This window comes from Hemiscyllium ocellatum, chromosome 34 (assembly GCF_020745735.1).
Source record: "Hemiscyllium ocellatum isolate sHemOce1 chromosome 34, sHemOce1.pat.X.cur, whole genome shotgun sequence".
Taxonomy (NCBI): Eukaryota; Metazoa; Chordata; class Chondrichthyes; order Orectolobiformes; family Hemiscylliidae; genus Hemiscyllium; species Hemiscyllium ocellatum.
Window position 1 is genome coordinate 33,680,332 of NC_083434.1, and position 17,256 is coordinate 33,697,587.

The 17,256-nt window shown below is 38.1% G+C and overlaps 1 protein-coding gene across 2 annotated transcripts in view; it reads right to left on the bottom strand.

Moving 5' to 3' along the window:
• Positions 1-17,256, bottom strand: part of LOC132832109 (dnaJ homolog subfamily C member 13) — a 134,274-nt gene that overhangs the window by 44,505 nt on the left and 72,513 nt on the right. For both annotated transcript variants that reach the window (XM_060849821.1, XM_060849822.1), the window contains exons 26-37: positions 15,717-15,779; positions 15,446-15,547; positions 15,257-15,361; positions 14,257-14,459; positions 12,727-12,811; positions 12,453-12,607; positions 12,292-12,337; positions 9,873-10,027; positions 7,423-7,624; positions 2,980-3,095; positions 2,290-2,368; positions 1,613-1,748 (exon numbers count right to left, since the gene is read on the bottom strand). In XM_060849821.1, the coding sequence (XP_060705804.1) occupies positions 1,613-1,748; positions 2,290-2,368; positions 2,980-3,095; positions 7,423-7,624; positions 9,873-10,027; positions 12,292-12,337; positions 12,453-12,607; positions 12,727-12,811; positions 14,257-14,459; positions 15,257-15,361; positions 15,446-15,547; positions 15,717-15,779 (1,447 nt within the window). The remainder of the gene's footprint in view (positions 1-1,612; positions 1,749-2,289; positions 2,369-2,979; positions 3,096-7,422; positions 7,625-9,872; positions 10,028-12,291; positions 12,338-12,452; positions 12,608-12,726; positions 12,812-14,256; positions 14,460-15,256; positions 15,362-15,445; positions 15,548-15,716; positions 15,780-17,256) is intronic.

The following is a 17,256-nucleotide window of genomic DNA, read 5'->3' on the forward strand; positions in this document are numbered from 1 at the left end:
ATCAAAACTGATTATTAGACCTACAGGAGGAGTTAGTGCTTTGGTATCATTGTGGATAGGTTTTTAATGAAAACAAACTATTTCTAATGAAAGTACATTACAAACTACAAGATAACTAATACTCCATTAACTGTACAGAAGTGGGTGTGCATGGAGGAAAGAGCAAAGGTTACCTAGAATAGAGGAAGTGTGGTGGATTAAGAAAGTGATGAAGCTGGTACATTAACTCTCGTCATGAACAATTGCTCTTTTTGGTGTGGAGTGGGATTATTTGTGGACTTGCCTCCACAGGAAACTTTCAAATTTGAAACTACTGGCACTTGCTGGAGCATTTAGAAGAGTATTACTATTCAGTACAGCAAGACTTAGATTCAGCCATGGGAGGAATTCAGAAACAAATCAATCTGGTCTTCTATCCTTTTACATACTCAAAATTTTGAACTGTAGCAAAAACATCTGAAATTAGCTCGACATGAAATCAGCTACAGCAGGTCAAAGCAAAAATTAAATCAAGAACTGTTAAAGTACATATCATTAAAAATCTACTTAAGAACAGTTACACAGGAGCAACTTGATATAGAATGGAGAGGTGGTTATTTACCCCATTCTGTATATGCTTTGACTGTGTTACACAATTAGTCCCATTCCCTTTACATTTCCCACAGCTCTACAGAGATTTTCCTTTAAGTAATCAGCTATTTTTCTTTAGCAAGCTCTTTTCAAAATGTGGAATAGAGTCATAAGTCACTATATTAAAAGAATTTTTGTCACGCTTCTGAATTATTTGACTTTTTTTTATGGCTGTCCCCTCTGTTATTGACTCTTCTGTTGCAGGAAATTATTTCTCTTAACTCTATCCAAACTAATCATAATTCTGAACACCTCTACTAAATCTGCATTAACCTGCGTCTGTCCAAAAACAAGTCTTTGCAGGGTTTCTCCACAAAACCGAAGTCCAGAGCACCTCCTATTATGTTAATGACAATGGTCCAATGATCATCTGCTCAGTTAGGGTTTGATCAACTCTGTGGGCTAGTGTATTGAAACCTTTATAAGCACATTTTAAGTTGTGAAACAGTAAACCAATTGCTGTGGAGTTTACCAGGCAGCATTGCAGTTACACAGCACATGGAGTCCTTAAAAATGAACTGTTAATGGCAAAGTGTGCGTGCACGCACTCTCTCACTTCAACTCTTCCCATTATTGTAAGGAACTCAATCAATTTAGTTAAAACAATAACAACAAACTTTACTGAATCCTTGCTGACTCATTTATTAACCCATTTTTGCAAACCAATTGAACTCTTTCTCTCTTGGGATTACTATCTTTAAGAGCTTTATCACCAATTATACCAGGCTGGTTAGTTTGTGGTTACCAGGTTTTATCTCTCTCCATTTTGAACAGAGATGTAACACTTGCAACCTTCCCGCACTCTGATACGGTACCACTCCCGCATCTAAAAATGGATGGAAGATTATGGCTTGATGTTCCAGCCTGTATTCAATACTTTTCCCCCCATCTCCCCAACATCTGATTCACCCCATCTAGAAGAAATCACATTTGTCACGTTATTTCGAGAAACTTCTGCAATTCTTATGTTAATTGTCCTTACCCTGTTTGTATCTGTTGAAGAGGATGCTCTGCGTTTTCAGGATAAGGATAATGTTCTCTGGATCAGGTCCATCCACCATTCTAATTGACTTTGTACACAAGTATTCATAAGCTTTATTCACCCTTTCAAAGATATCCTTGAAAATCAAACCATGCAAAAGGCATTTAATATTGCAAAGGGAAAGAAAATTTAAGATTCTACCATTTCTAAAACAGTACCCCCACTCGGTTACTGATCCTGCTGCCACTAGTTTATTATCGCTAAGGCCCAAAACACAAATTCCTTTTCAACATCCAGCTCTTTCCAAGATGCCACTCAAAACCTACCACTTCACCCAGGTTCCTGGATACCCATTTCACATGGATTGATGTTAAGGTTCTTGGGATGTTTTACTGTGTCAAAGGCCTGATATAAATACATGGTGTTGTGATAATAATTTATCTTTAAGGAATGTCATTTAGAAATAAAAATAGAACTGACATTGAAAGTGGAGAACAAGATCAACAGAAATCAAATCTTGGTGATATGTCACTTGAAGGCAGCATCCATAAAATGCATTTACCAACTTCAGATTATTATATTTCAACACTTCATACAAAGCAAAACATCCCTGCTACTGCAACCATTCTTTTAAGGCCAGTGTGTAAGGTTATTTTTATTCTTTATACAGGACTTACTCGGCCGTCAGGATTTTTGTCAGGATGATATTTCTGAGCAAGTCTGAAGTAGGCTTTCCTGATTTTGCTCTCGTCATGCCTAGCAAGAAAATTAATGGCACAACATGTTACTTATGAATAATATTCATCCAGAAAAAAATCAAAAGTCTTTATTCAGTCTTTCAAAATTGTTCCTTTTTTTGGTCACCATCAAATCTCCAAATCTAACAAAGATTTAGAATTGAAGCTCATTTCACAAACACAAAATTACAATTCCTAAGCTGTGTTTGTGTCATAGACTTGTACAGCATGGAAACAGACCCTTTGATCCAAACTGTCTATGCTGACCAGATATTCCAAACTAAAATCTAGTCGCATTTGGCCCATATCCCTCTAAACGTTTCTTATTTATGCACCCATCCATATGCCTTTTAAAATGCTGTAATTGTACCAGCCTCTACCACTTCCTCTGGCAGCTCATTCTACACATGTACCACCCTCTGCATGAAAACGTTGCCCCTGGAGTCCCTTTCAAATCTTTCCTCTCTCCCCTTAAAGCTATGCCCTCTAGTTTGGACTCTTAGATTCATGGAAAGCAATGTTGCAGGATTTGAGTGTCTGTTTTGCAATACTCTTCCATTAGAAGAGTATTTATAAATAAGTTAACCGATTTAATGAAAGCTGTGTCAGCTACTAAACACAAAGACTCACATTCCTTGTCCTTTTGGAAGGTTCAAAACCTGATATGCGTCATCGATTGACATCGAAGGTGGTTTCTTTTCCACTTCATTTCTCCAAGCATCAAGAGTGTCTTTAAGCAACTTTACCTAAATACACAGGCAAACACAAATCGTCACAATTTCCATATTTTATGATTTGACTCTACTTACTACAACAAGATTGTTCTATTACTACTGATGTAATGTTAAAGCAAACAGACAATGATAATTGAAAGCATATTCAACTCAAGAGGTAAATATCAATTATCCAACATAGAAAAAATCTGCAACGGTTTTATTTAAATATAGTGCAATGGACATAATGCAGTAACTGGACTATGTAGAATCACTGATTCTAAGTATTAAACAATTTCAAGAAAGCACTGCAAACATTAAGTGGCAAGATCTGGACATGCTAATTCATTATAAAGATTATATGTTTTGCTCAGTTTAAGTAATGAGTTTCCATACAATAAACAGTCATCTTCAAGGTGGCTACACAGTTGCCACAGTCTTACACCAAGTGCCATGTCTCAGTCTCTGACCAATGACATTTGTTTGAAACCTTCTGCCTATGTAAGAGATGTTGGATTTAATTGGACCTATTAAACATCATGGATACATTCAAGTTTACTTTGATAGCACCACCTACTCTGTTGATTACTGAGGCAGAACAAAGACAAACAAATGGTTTGTAGTGCAAAACATGGAACTATAATGATTTCACCATGGACAGATGCCCACACAATCGGATAGTAGCTAACGGGTTCAAGGACATGCATCATCTTTTCCGAACCAGATGCCTGACTTATAAGAGAATTTGATTTGAGCCAATAGCGAGTACACACTTTGTCACATCCAACTCAAAACAAAACACTGCAAGGAGCATAAGGAAGTGAAAAATGGAACAGTTATCTGGGAACGTAGAGGTTCACATTGACAACTGAGGGAAAGGTGCATCACTCCAATATGGACAGGCAAAGTTTTGTGGAAAGAATGACTGACTACTGATGGGATGCAATGACAATGTTCAGATTAAATTTTGTGAACTGAAAGTAGTACAAAAGTGATTTATCTAAAGGATAACTGTGTGCCAGCAGCGTGCTAATGTAGAAGAGGACAAAACAAAATTCTCAACCACTGGAAACCCTGAAGATCTTTTAAAGCTGATAGCTGCTAGTTTCTAATCCATCAGCTAAGAGGTCAACCTTTCACACTAATGGTAACCAAATTCCATCTCCTTACAATCTTGGGCAATTTACTGCTCCAAGGGAGGACTTTTCCAACATTAGCCAGTTTCGAAGTTTTTTTTGGATAAAGTTCATAAGACATAGGAGTGGAAGCAATGCCATTCGGCCCATCAAGTCCACTCCGACATTTAACCATGGCTGATGGATGTTTCAATTCCACTTACCTGCACTCTCCCCATAGCCCTGAATTCTTGATCTTGCAAGGAATTAATCAATCTCTACCTTGAAGACACCGAACGTCCCGGCCTCCACTGTGCTCCGTGGCAATGAAATTCACAGGCCCACCACACTCTGGCTGAAGAAATGCCTCATTTCCATTCTAAATTCACCCCTTCTAATTAAGGCTATGCCTATGGGCCATAGTCTCCCCACTTAACAGAAACAACTTCCCAGCATCCACCCTTTCTAAGCCATGCATTATCTTGTAAGTTTCTATTAGATCTCCCTTCAACCATCTTAACTCTATTGAATACAATCCCAGGATCCTCAACCAATCATATGTTAGGCCTACCATTCCAGGGATCATTCGTGTGAATCTCCACTGGACATGCTCCAGTGCCAGGATGTCCTTCCTGAGGTGCTCGGCTCAAAATTGGACAAAGTATTCTAAATGAGGCCTAACCAGAGCTCTAAAATCTCAGAAGCACATCACTGCTTTTATATTCCAACCCTCTTGAGTTAAATGACAACATCACATTTGCTTTCTTAATCACCTTTAGACAATCCTGGACTAGCACTCCCAGATCCCTTTGTACTTTGGCTTTATGAATTTTCTTAGTTTAAAAAAAATAGTCCACGCTGGTATTCATTTTTCCAAAAAGCAAGACCTTGCACTTGCTCACTTTGAATTTCATCAGCCATTCCCGAACCAAATGGTCTAAAATCTTTCTGCAGCCTCCACACCACCTCAGTACTACCTGGCTGTCTGCCTAACTTCGTATCATTGGCAAACTTTGCCAGAATGCTCCCAGTCCTTTCATCCAGATCATTAGCTTATAAAGTGGGCGGCATAGTCGTCAGCACTGCTGCCTCTCAGCGCCAGAGACCTGGGTTCAATTCCTGCCTCAGGCAACTGTCTGTGTGGAGTCTGCACGGGTTTCCTCCGGGTGCTCCAGTTTCCTCCCACTGTCCAAAAATGTGCAAGTTAGGTGAATTGGCTATGCTAAATTGCCTGTAGTGTTAGGTGAAGGGGTAAATGCAGGGGAATGGGTCTGGGTGGGTTACTCTTCAGAGGGTCGGTGTGGACTTGTTGGGCCGAACGGCCTGTTTCCACACTAAGTAATCTAATCTAATCTAATCTTAAAAAAAAGTGAACAGCTGAGGCTCCAACACTGAACCCCGCAGGACTCCACTCGTCACCAACTGCCGTTCCAAAAAAGAACCTTTTATCCCAACTCTCTGCCTTCGGTCAGACAGCCAATCCTCAATCCATGCCAGTAGCTCACCTCAAACACTGTGGGCCTTCACCTTACTCAGAAGCCTGCCAGGAGGTACCTTATCAAAAGGCCTTTTGGAAATCTAGATCAACACCCACTGGGTTTCCCTTGTCTAATCTACTTGTTACCTCTTCAAAGAATTCTAACAGGTTTGTCAGGCATGACTTCCCCTTACTAAATCCATGCTGACTTGTTCTAATCTGACCCTGTACTTCCAAGAATTTAGAAATTTCATCCTTAATGATGGATTCTAGAATTTTGCTTACAACCAAGGTTAGGCTAATTGGCCTATAATTTTCCATCTTTTACCTTGATCCTTTCTTGAGCAAGAAGGTTACAACAGCGAATTTCCAATCATCTGGGACTTTTCCCCCCGGACTCCAGTAATTTTTGAAAGATCACTGTCAGCACCTCCACTATTTCCTCAGCAGCCTCTTTCAGAACTCCAGGATGTAGCCCATCGGAGCCAGGAGATTTATCGATTTTTAGACCTTTTAGCTTTTCTAGTACTCTTTTGTAATGGTTATCATATTCAAATCTGTCCCGACTCTCCTTAATTGTTGGGATATTACTCATGTCTTCCACTGTAAAGACTGACAGAGTACTTAAGTTCTTCAGCCATTTCCTTATCTCCCAGCACCAGCCTTTCAGCATCAATTTGGAGCAACCCAATTTCTACTTTGGCTCAGAGAAGCTAAACTGTGCAAATACAGTCTGGGATGTTTAAACCTGTCGCCATAGGAAGATCTAACTGCAATTTTAAAAAAAAACAAAGGAACTGCAATTATCCGAACAACATCACAAGGTCCCGATGCTTGGCTAAATCGTTATTATCCAGTATATGATTATCCAAACAAAATATGCCCCGCCTGTGTCGTTCGGATAATTGAGGTTCCTCTGTACTACTCAATTTTCATCGGGATAAATTCACAAAAAGAGGGGGGCATGGTCCCCAGGATTTTGGAATTATGCAAATCAAATTAGGTACACAAAAATGGAGAATATATAAAAACATTCAAAACTTGTAATAAGACCTTCAAGCTTTTTTTTAAATAAGCCAGCAGTTGGTTGGACGAGGAAGTCTTTTGATCTTAGTTGCAAAATTATTATGTTAAGAGAATATCTACACCATTTCATATAAACCATTAAAAGGTTAAGGTAAGAAACAAACTGCACACAGTGACAGGAATCTGATCAGAAATAATAAGATCAAAATAGGATGCTGCTCCTTGAAAATTAATCAGCTTGGTCACCTGAAATTTATGCGGTGTTTCAGTGCAAATCAGAATTCCATAGAATTGAAATACAGGAAAACCAAGGATAAAAACAAATCGCACTCCTCAAATCCATAATCTCCAGTGTGAAGGAGATGAGACCAACAAGTTTGGCTAAATGGGAACACCATTCCCATTAATCACATAACATCCTAACCTTAACACATCACAATTCAAGTTACAAATCTGGAAGTCCCTAAACATTATGGAAGTGCCTTTGTGACAAAAACAATGACAGTTCAAGGCTGCACCCATCACATTTAGGAGTGAAAAAGGGAATAAAAGCCCTAAAAGATGACAATTTCAACCCGCATACGAAAAAAGCATTAATCTATATCAAAATCAATATAGCTAGTGTTTCCCATTTGCAAATGTTTTATGGAGAAACATACTTCAAGGTTTTCTGACACTATCTTGAAAAATTTTGCTCAAAAGAAATTGATCCCGAGAGACAAGTTATAATCAGTAAACTTACTGGATCTTTTATCGGCCAGTCAGGGAAACGTGTTGCATCACAGAGATGTTTAAGATAGTAGATGTTACAGAAGAGCTCATTCTCTAGTTGGGGATAGCTGATGGCAGGAATGGGGCAATATTGGTACAGTGCTCTGGTGTTACTTTGCAGGCGTGGCGTAAAATCTGCCAAATGGGCAGCAATCTTCTCAATCGTCAAACGCCTATCATAAAAAGAATGACTGGTTAAATCTCAGACAGCTGACACTTTTATCCACAGTACTGCCATCCAAAGTTAATTCCAGTTGACCAACATACACTAAAACCAAACAAATGCTGACTCTGAAAAGCTACAAATAAAACAAAGAATTGAAAGTGCTCAGGCAGCAATAGTTTAGAAAAATGTTAAGTGAAGGTTTATACCTGTAAAGGTTAACATTTGTCCTCTCTTTACAGTTGATGCCTGACTCACTCAGCATTGTGTACCTGGTTTTACATTTCACGCCCAAGCAGCTTTTAACATGCACCCAGAGCTTTATACATTTCAAGCTCTAAGTGAGAGATGCTGGTCGCATGTAATCTAACACTCCCATTTTGGGTAGTCCAAAACACCCACAACCAATTTTAACTCTGGTATTGTACAGCTATATGAAATTAAAACTTCCTGTGGTATCGTCAGAGCATAGAAGATTAGGTTTCATTGCACTAGCATGACATTGGCTTCACATTCCAGTGTCATCTACATAAAAGAAAAGTACATTAGAGACGGTGTTGTGCTGCCGTGGGCCACAAGGAACTGTAAAACTGGCTAGAAGATTTCATAGCGAATCCTTTGAAATTAGAAGAAACTGAAGTGTATCAGTTTATTAACAGGGTGGCACGGTGGCTCAGTGGTTAGCACTACTGCCTCACAGCACCACAATCCCAGGTTCGATTCTAGCCTCGGGCGACTGTCTGTGTGGAGTTTGCACATTCTCCCCTTGTCTGCGTGGGTTTCCTCCGGGTGCTCGAGTTTCCGCCCACAGTCCAAAGATGTGCAGGTCAGGTGAATTGGCCATGCTAGATTGCCCATAGTGTTAGATGCATTAGTAAGAGGGGGGCAGGTTGCTCTTCCGGGTTTTGGAGGGCGGGGGGGGGGGGTTCAGTGTGGACTTGTTGGGCCGAAGGGCCTGTTTCCACACTGCAGGGAATCATTTATTCAATCTAAACTAACCCAAGTGCAATTTCATACTGGAGAGGTTAAAAACCAAAGCCCAACGCACTGTGCTATCCTAGACTCAAATGTTTGAGAGTTAATGCTCCTTTTTCATCAGTTCCAAATGATTTCTTCTGTCATGAATCTTCTTGGAACATTCCAAAACAATTTAGAAGGGCAAGATTAAGATTTTTTCTACGTGACCTGATAAAATGCTGCAAGTACCAAATTTCCAAGTATCCTGGATAGAACTACACAATATTCAAATTCTCACACTGAAAAATATGCTTGGTCGATTGGAGAGATGTGAAAATAACTTAACACACTAACAAACTGCAAATATTACATTATTGCAAAGTGATGCCAGCTTAAGTTCAAAGCTCCAGCAAGCGATCAAGGCAACATGTACAGGACATTCCTACTTTTGAGAAACAATGCTTCAATAGGACAAGATAAACTTAATTTAGTACATCAAACTGCTAAATAATTGTGAAGTAGACCCTGTTTGCCAATAAGCATAACATAGGTGCAAATGTGACAGTAGGTTTTACCCTGAATCTCATGCCCATGGAAGAGCAGATTAGACTAAGAATGAGAGATGTAAAATTTATGACCATAAAACTAAGAACCAACTATAAACAAGTTAGGATAGGGGCAATAAGAAAATTACTGAAGAGAAATACTGAAGAAATCTGCTCAGCATCGAAGAATGTGCCAGACTAGAAGGGGTTCAGTTGGCTTTAGCTTTTATTGCACCATATGCAGGCGAGAAGACACAAGGTTGTGAGGTGGATGCATTGCTACACAGTAATGAAAAGGATCTGGTGTCACTACTTTGGACACTAAAGATCATTCTCTAGACATTTACAGTTCCAACCAATGAGCTGACTCAATGCAAGTTATTCTGAACTGTGATGCTTCAGTATTTATGACAGACAGATTACAGAAAGCAAAAGCTAATTAAAAGATTCCTTGATCAAGTATTAGACACAGTTGCTTGCACTAGAATTTTGGACATATTAACATTGTTCAGAATAACTAAAATAACTAGCCCAAGCTACCAATGAATTTGTCTCATCCTGATGAAACTGCCATCAGATATTGAGACTTGGCCTTCATTTGTCAAACGCTTACAAATATGCTCATTTGTCCCAAGCATTAGTTTCTAAAAATTATTTTAGAAGTTTCAACTCAGCAACATTTTCAAGTTCAAAATATTGATAGATGATTATTAGAAAAACTCATGGATTAGACAGCAAAGGAAATTAAGTTAATACCTCATTTCATTGCTCCAAATTGCTTCTGGAGTGTCAAATTCACCTAGGAAAATCTCTGAAAATTTTTCAGGCTCATAATTTTCTAAGTAACAGACCATTGCTTCAGGTAAAATGTGGCCCAGCACACTCCGCTGTACTAGATCTTGTCCTTTTGCCTGCGAAGAATGGAGACAGAATGATGGAAATGGCAAATGTAACATTCCTTGATGCTTACATGGTTTGTGCCTAGAATTAACAGAAATGCTAGATTGGTGAACATAGACCATATATTAGAGAAACTCAGGAATTCTGGCAGCATCTGCAAACACAGAGAGAGAGAATTAACCTTGATTCCAAAATGACTTATTCGGAACTACAGAACAGTTCCAAAATAAGTCATATCAGACTTGGAACATTAATGGTGTTCCTCTCTCCACAGATACTGACAGATCAGCTGAATTTCACCAGCATTCTCTGCATTTGTTTCAGACTTGCAGCCTCTGAAATATTTTGCTTTTAAGTCATTTAGAAATCGTGCTGGAATATATAATTGCCATGATCAATGGGCACCATGATCAATACTGTGTTTGGATCTTCTCAAAAATTAATAGATTACAAAGGAATAATCTAACAGTCATAATATTAAACAGAGAAAATACAGGTAACGCAAAGAAACAATAGTCAAAATCTCAAGTCCTACATCAGGAGCACATGAAACATTGACCCAAAAGTATCCCAGACACTGTTGTACCAGGTCTCATCCAAGTAGAGGATTTTTTTGTTCAGATCACAAGCAGGCAGCCAAGATCATTCCTTGCAAATTTGTTTCACGTCACAATGTCAGGACACTTGAGATGCCTTCAGGGGACGAGCTTAGCTACTGGTGTAGGAAGTTTCTCCAGCTGCTTGAGTTCAGGGTTTCCAAAGTCTGAGAAGCAGCTGGGAGTGATTACATAGAATAAGGGAGGCTGCATGTTTCCAAGATGCCACATTCCAGATCCTGACAACAGAAATTTGTGCAAATGAGTGTGTGGGCATCTTCAGGATATTAACTGGATGGCCAACCAGAGGACAAGACAGGAAGCTTCAGGGTTTGTGCTGTTCTCAATCTGCTACTCAACATTGAATCTTTAAGGAATGCAGTCTAGATCAGAACACCAACAAGCAAACAGTTAGGGGACAGACAAGTATTTCAGTATCCATCAGAAGACCTGCATGGTACATTCTATGTATAAAAAGTGATCACAGTTACAGGTGCAATAAACTGAGCCAGAAATTATAATAGCTCTCTGATTAACAATATATAAACGAGCAAATATTGTGGTCCTGCAGTGAGACTTTTAGGAGTCAAGTAGCAAAACAGTTTTATAGTAAACTCTGAATTATGCCCAGTGCCATACTGTAATGTATATAGAACAGGAAAATAGGAAGGATTAAAGTATGGATCAAGGCCTAGTTCAAGAGGGTAGGCTTAATGTTCTTGGGACCTCAATGACTCGCTCCTGGCAGGAAGGACATAGTCAAAGGCTCATGTTGCAGCTCAACAGGACTGGGACCAATGCTTGCACAAGGACATTCACCTGTATAGCAGGAGAAATGGGAATCCAAATGCAAAAATAGAAGAGGGGGATAATGTGCATGAAAGGAGTGAATGTTGGGTACTACAATAGAAGGTGGTATCACCATATCAGGTGGTACGGGTGAAGGAGGAAAATAAGGGAAATAAATATACAATCTAAAACCGTGATGGAGGTTGGCGAGGTACAAGCACAAACAGCCATGTAGAATATGATGTGGTGGGAATAATAGAAGCATGGTTTTAAAAATGTTTTGAGGACTTGTGGGTACCATGGATAACAGTAAACAGGTTCAGGTTTGTCATAAAATAGAAGCTGGTAACAAATGCCACCTTAGAAAGGTCCTTTAAGATGCAATTTAGTTACCCAGACTAAACTAGCTTTGATAGTTTTATTCATGCTGGTAAGAAAGATGCACAGAAATAGATTTTGATCAATAATTATAACACTATGTAGCATAAAACAAAGTTAAGGGTTTCAAATAATAATGCCAAGTTTTATAATTATACTGCCAATTGAAGAAATACACTATTGTTTATACTAGTTGTTGCATGCCCCTTAATGATCTCACACACATTATGAAATAGAGCAGCATCATTAGGATGTAATTACACTGAAGTACAAGGGCTGGAAAATGTGGAAAGCTCAGCAACCGAGATCTTTACTTCCCCACATAACAGTCTAGTTGATATTTGAAACAAGGCAACTAACCATACAAAGATTAAGTATAAACTGCAGTCAAAGCAATGATTGAACACAAGTTCATATAAAAGGAATAACACAGAAAAGAAAAATTGATTGAAACATGAATCACACATGAGGGGCTGCAGCTTGAATCAAGAAGCAATTTATTTAGTACTGACCTCTTCTGATCTGAATGCCTGTTTCAGATGAGTATACTTCAAAAACCTAAATAGGAGAAAAAAGTTTCATAAATTTCATTGAGTTTTGCAGACCAGATAAAAAAAACATGTACAGAACAATATTCTTTGCGTGTTAGCAGAATGTTCGATAATGCTCCTACCTTGCAATTGGAAGCACATTGGAACCCGTGTACATCATTATAAAGAAAAACACACCAGTAAGATAAAGGCGAGGTAACTGTGGGTTGTCTTGCATCACATGGTGCAACAAGTTGGCGACTTTCTCAACCAGAATGGGATCAAAAGTAACCAAAAGCTAAAATAAAAAGATAATTTAGTGAACCAATGCGAATCAATATTCTTCAAGTTTAATTTTGCTCAACAGGTTGAAACAAAAATAAAAAGATGGAACTGTTTGGAAAAACAACTGGGTACCTGAACAATGTGAGAGAGACATGTATTGTCTGTAAGCAGCCGCTTAATTCTGGGTAGGGGTCTGATAATTGCATTGTCTTGATCCCTGAAATATGAAAAGCGTTTGACATTCTTAAGCATAAATACGGTTTACAAATACTGTGGTATATAACTTACATTACAGCATCACTTAAAGTACTTTCAGACAAAGGAAAACTGGAGAATTTTCATGTGTCTTTATCTTTGGCTTTATGTTTGTAACATTGTTGATGCCTATTTAAACAACTTTAAAATTGATAACTAACTTGCTATTTAAGTTTCCCACAAGCAGTAGCATCAATTGCCAATATTTGGCTGCATTTCCTTCCCTGTCATATCACTAGCACAGCTGTAGAATACATTCATGTGTAATATAATTACCGTGTGGCAATCACTTTCACTTAAAGCCTGTTCGCACAATTTTATCATCAGTGTCTCTTGCACAACTTATGGCAATCCTCAAAACAAAAATCTTCCCTCCACAAACTGCAGAAGTCTATGAACAGAAACATTTTGCTAACCTGACAGGGTTCAGCCCAAATGAATAAAAAGAGAAACTTCGCAATAGAAAAATCAAAAGAGAGAGTTCTTTTACAGACACTAGAGCAATTTATCATTCGTTTCAATAAAATGTAATTATGGTCCACAGTTCGGAGCAAACACAGAACCGTACGGCATAAATAAAAAGACACTGAAGGAGGGAGTCAGAATGGTAATAGACTTTAACACAGAAGACTGGGCACATTTTCTCTCAAAACAGAGACAGAGGGAACCAGGGATACTTGAAAATCAACACAGCATAACAATCAACTACAATGAAAACGTGAAGGTGGCTATATACCCATTGACAGCCATGTCACCTAAATGACAACAATACACTTCAAAAATACTAGAGATGTGTGGTGGTCATGAAATGTAACAAAAGCAAACATTTTCTGCTGATTAGCAAAACTATTTCAATGGGTTTATCATAAACTTTCAATATTCTAAGATCTATTTAGTTTCCATCAACATTCTCAAGCTCCAATTTCTAGGTTTTTTGGCATAACTATAACTAATTGTATCCTTGCAATTAATCTTTATTTCTTCTCAAACGTTATATCTTACCAAAGTATGTTGTGCTTAGAATATCATTCAATATATCAACTAGGATTTAACTAACACTATCAACTTGACATCACTTTTATATTTAAATTCTTTATAAAACCTTGAAAAATAGTCTCTCAATTAATCAATTTATACATTTCATTTATGTACAGCCATATTTCTGTTCCATCATTCAAAAATATCACTTTAGGGGAATATTTATGCCACTATTACTTCACATTTATCATCAGTGACTTTCCCTGCATTTATTCCCGTTTTAGTCTCTGCATTCTTAATAACTCTGCTTACCCAGTTGGATATCTTGCAATCATAATTTTAATTCCTCCCGTACCTATGATCAGTTATTTTAATAACTAGGTCTATGTCCTTCTAAATAAATTCTCTAAAATGAAGATACCTCCATACCTGCTGGGGTAATATTCACACATGGTAATAAGCATGTTTAGAATAAGAGTAGCAAGGTCAGTCTCATTCAGCACAGCCTGTCCATGAGCTAAAAGACACCATTTCAGCTGTGGAATTGCCTGAAGTGCCCGCCAGCCATCCATGCCCTGTGCCCAACAACGAGTCTTTGGCGTCAATACACCCTTTTTCCAGAATTCTTGCATCTAGGTCAGAAAAGATATTGTTTAAACCTGTGGCAACAAAAACACAATTACGATAAGCAGTGACTTAAGTTAGGGCTCACGGTTTTGAAAAATAACAAAATCCAGTTGCATGGACAATCCAGAGCAGCAGGAGGGAGGGCACTGCCTTCACAAACACTTAAAACACCTCAACTGACACTATTGTGGCTTCCTTTTGATCGTTTCTTCAGCAGCTGACATTGGCTAAGAGAGCAGTCAGGTCCTTTAGAACTCAACCAGCTCTAAGCTATTTAACACAATGTTAATTAACAAGCCAATTAAACTTTAAATATCTAATCAAAACATCAAGGAGTATTATTCGGATTGTAACAAAAAAATGTGCTATGCTAAGTCGTGACAATTTACCTCGAGTGCCAAAACAAGGGGAAAACGTGAGAAAGAGAAAGACTTCCAAGAGGTAAAACATTAAAAGATGAATTTTAAGCACCTTTATTATCTAGCTGTTTTTCCCTTTAAATGTGCTTGAGAAAATATTCATGAAAATTATAAATACTGGAACAAGGTAAATTCCTCAGCTGGTTCAATTTTATTGCAACTAGTGCCCAAGGGAGCCATGTGCTTTTGACCACACTGTGGTCAGAAATCAACACGTTCACATTCAAAACGAGTGCAACAGCATTTATTTGCCTTGTATAGGAAACCCCCCAAGGAGCAATCACTGTACTATGACAAAGTTGTAAAGCATTTACACCAGTGTTAAGAATGTGACTACAGTTAAGATTCAGACATGATATGCATGAGAGATCAGTACAACATACTTCTTCAAAGCTGTAAGGACCAAGTCTCTCTTTGTCTGCATTTCCAAAGTACCATTCTTTTTCACTTTCTCTCTTCATATCAGGTGATGCTTCAATAACATTGCTCTGAAAATAAACATTACCAGCATGATTTCTCAAACACTTCAAACATTTTCAAAACATGTTTGTAAATTAACCAATCATGCATACCTGCAATGGAACAGTAGCTCTGCTTGTATGGAGATGTGCAAGAGTAAGCAAGTCCACAAGGATTTTCACGCCAGTGGAATCCATGATTTCCTTAACATTTTTCTGCAACAAATTATAGTTTCCAGATGTTCAATCCAATGATTTGGATTACATTGATTATTTAGTGCAGTTACAAAACATCACAGCCCGTAAGCAATCAACTTGCACAAAAACAATTCAAGGTTTTCTTTAAAAAGCCAAGTGACATTTTCAAAATTAGATACTTTCTCACCTTGTTAAGAATCAGTTTGTTAAGAAAAAGAATAAGTCTGTCTCTCTCCAGTTTGTCTGTACACTGTAAAACAAGATTATTGGCTGTGATTTACTGTGGATGAAATCTGGTTCAACACTTCAATAAAGCCTAATTGAAGGATTGGGTTCTGACAACTACTTTGCATAAAACATAACTAAAATGGCTTTGTTTATATTGTTCTGTTATTCACAAACTAAGCAGAATGAGCAGTTCAAATAAATTTAAGAAACAACATGCCTCGCTCAAGCAGGAGATGGCTAGGTTAATTTATACCTTAAACTGCAAATTACATCTATTAATAATTAATCTTAATTATACATGATCACATGGAATTCCAACAGAAAAGACTTGGGAGCAGAACAATTAGCATTCACACACAAATATAGTAACAAACAAATAGCTTCAAAAACATATCAAGTCCTGTCATATGGTGACAATAATATTAACTAGCTTACCAGAACCAATGCAGAGTTGGGAGCAGGGGCGATGAAAGTCAAGATTTATACAGTAGTCTATTAATGAAATTCAGTGCACTTAAAATTAACTGATGCATTAAAGAGAAATATTTAGGACCATCAGTGGTGGTCAATTTAAATAAGCACTTAGATCATCTTTTGCTCCACTTCCAAAACATGAACACCCATTATCTCAATTGTTTTCTTCACTGCAAAGTAACTGGGTTTGGGCTCCTGCTTCTTTGTATTGTTCCATTCAATATTTTGACTTGTCAAATGAAATTTAGAGACCATCTTGAGACTGCTATATTGTATTTCTAAGGTCATTGCTAAGAACATTAGTTTCCTTAGCCTCGGGCTCTGACTCTTTGGACGACTGGCATAACAGAAAGGGTAGGTACTTAACAAGGGCACAGCTACAAGTCAACTTGCTGGTCTTGCATTGCTGAAACTCAATAATTTGCTTGTAAATGTTACCATGAAACATGTCCAGACAACTTCATCTACTGAATTGGGTTTTGGTTTAATCTAGGTAAGAGGTCCAGCCTGAAGATTCACTTCAGATTTAATATGAATGGAAAAACCCAGCAAAAAGAAATCCACAAGCTGAAAGTAGGATGCATGGCTGCCAAGTGTTCTCAGAATGCAAAATGTCATCAGATGTCATGCGCAGAACATTCCAGCCATTTTCCACTCAAACACTGTGAAAGTGATGCTCATGTTTTGTAGTTTTCCTGTGTCTGCTGGTCTTGAGAGAATGGTGGGGAGGGGAACAAAATCAGCCATTACTGTACCGATTTATAACATTGTCCAATCCAGAGTCACACTCCTAACTGGAAATAATACTAAATTATTCATACACATCTCTTCCCTCAAACATGGCAGAGGTACTGCATTTCAGGATGGCAATGAATAAATTCACTTATGTAAAACACTGTTTCATGCACTTAGCACTTAAGCTAGATTAGAAGTGGTTAGTAAATCAGTACATTAAGAGGCTAAAGTTTCAGTTGAAAATGCCCAGTTTGAAAAACATCCCACAAGGAATTAGAAGGTATTTTTCC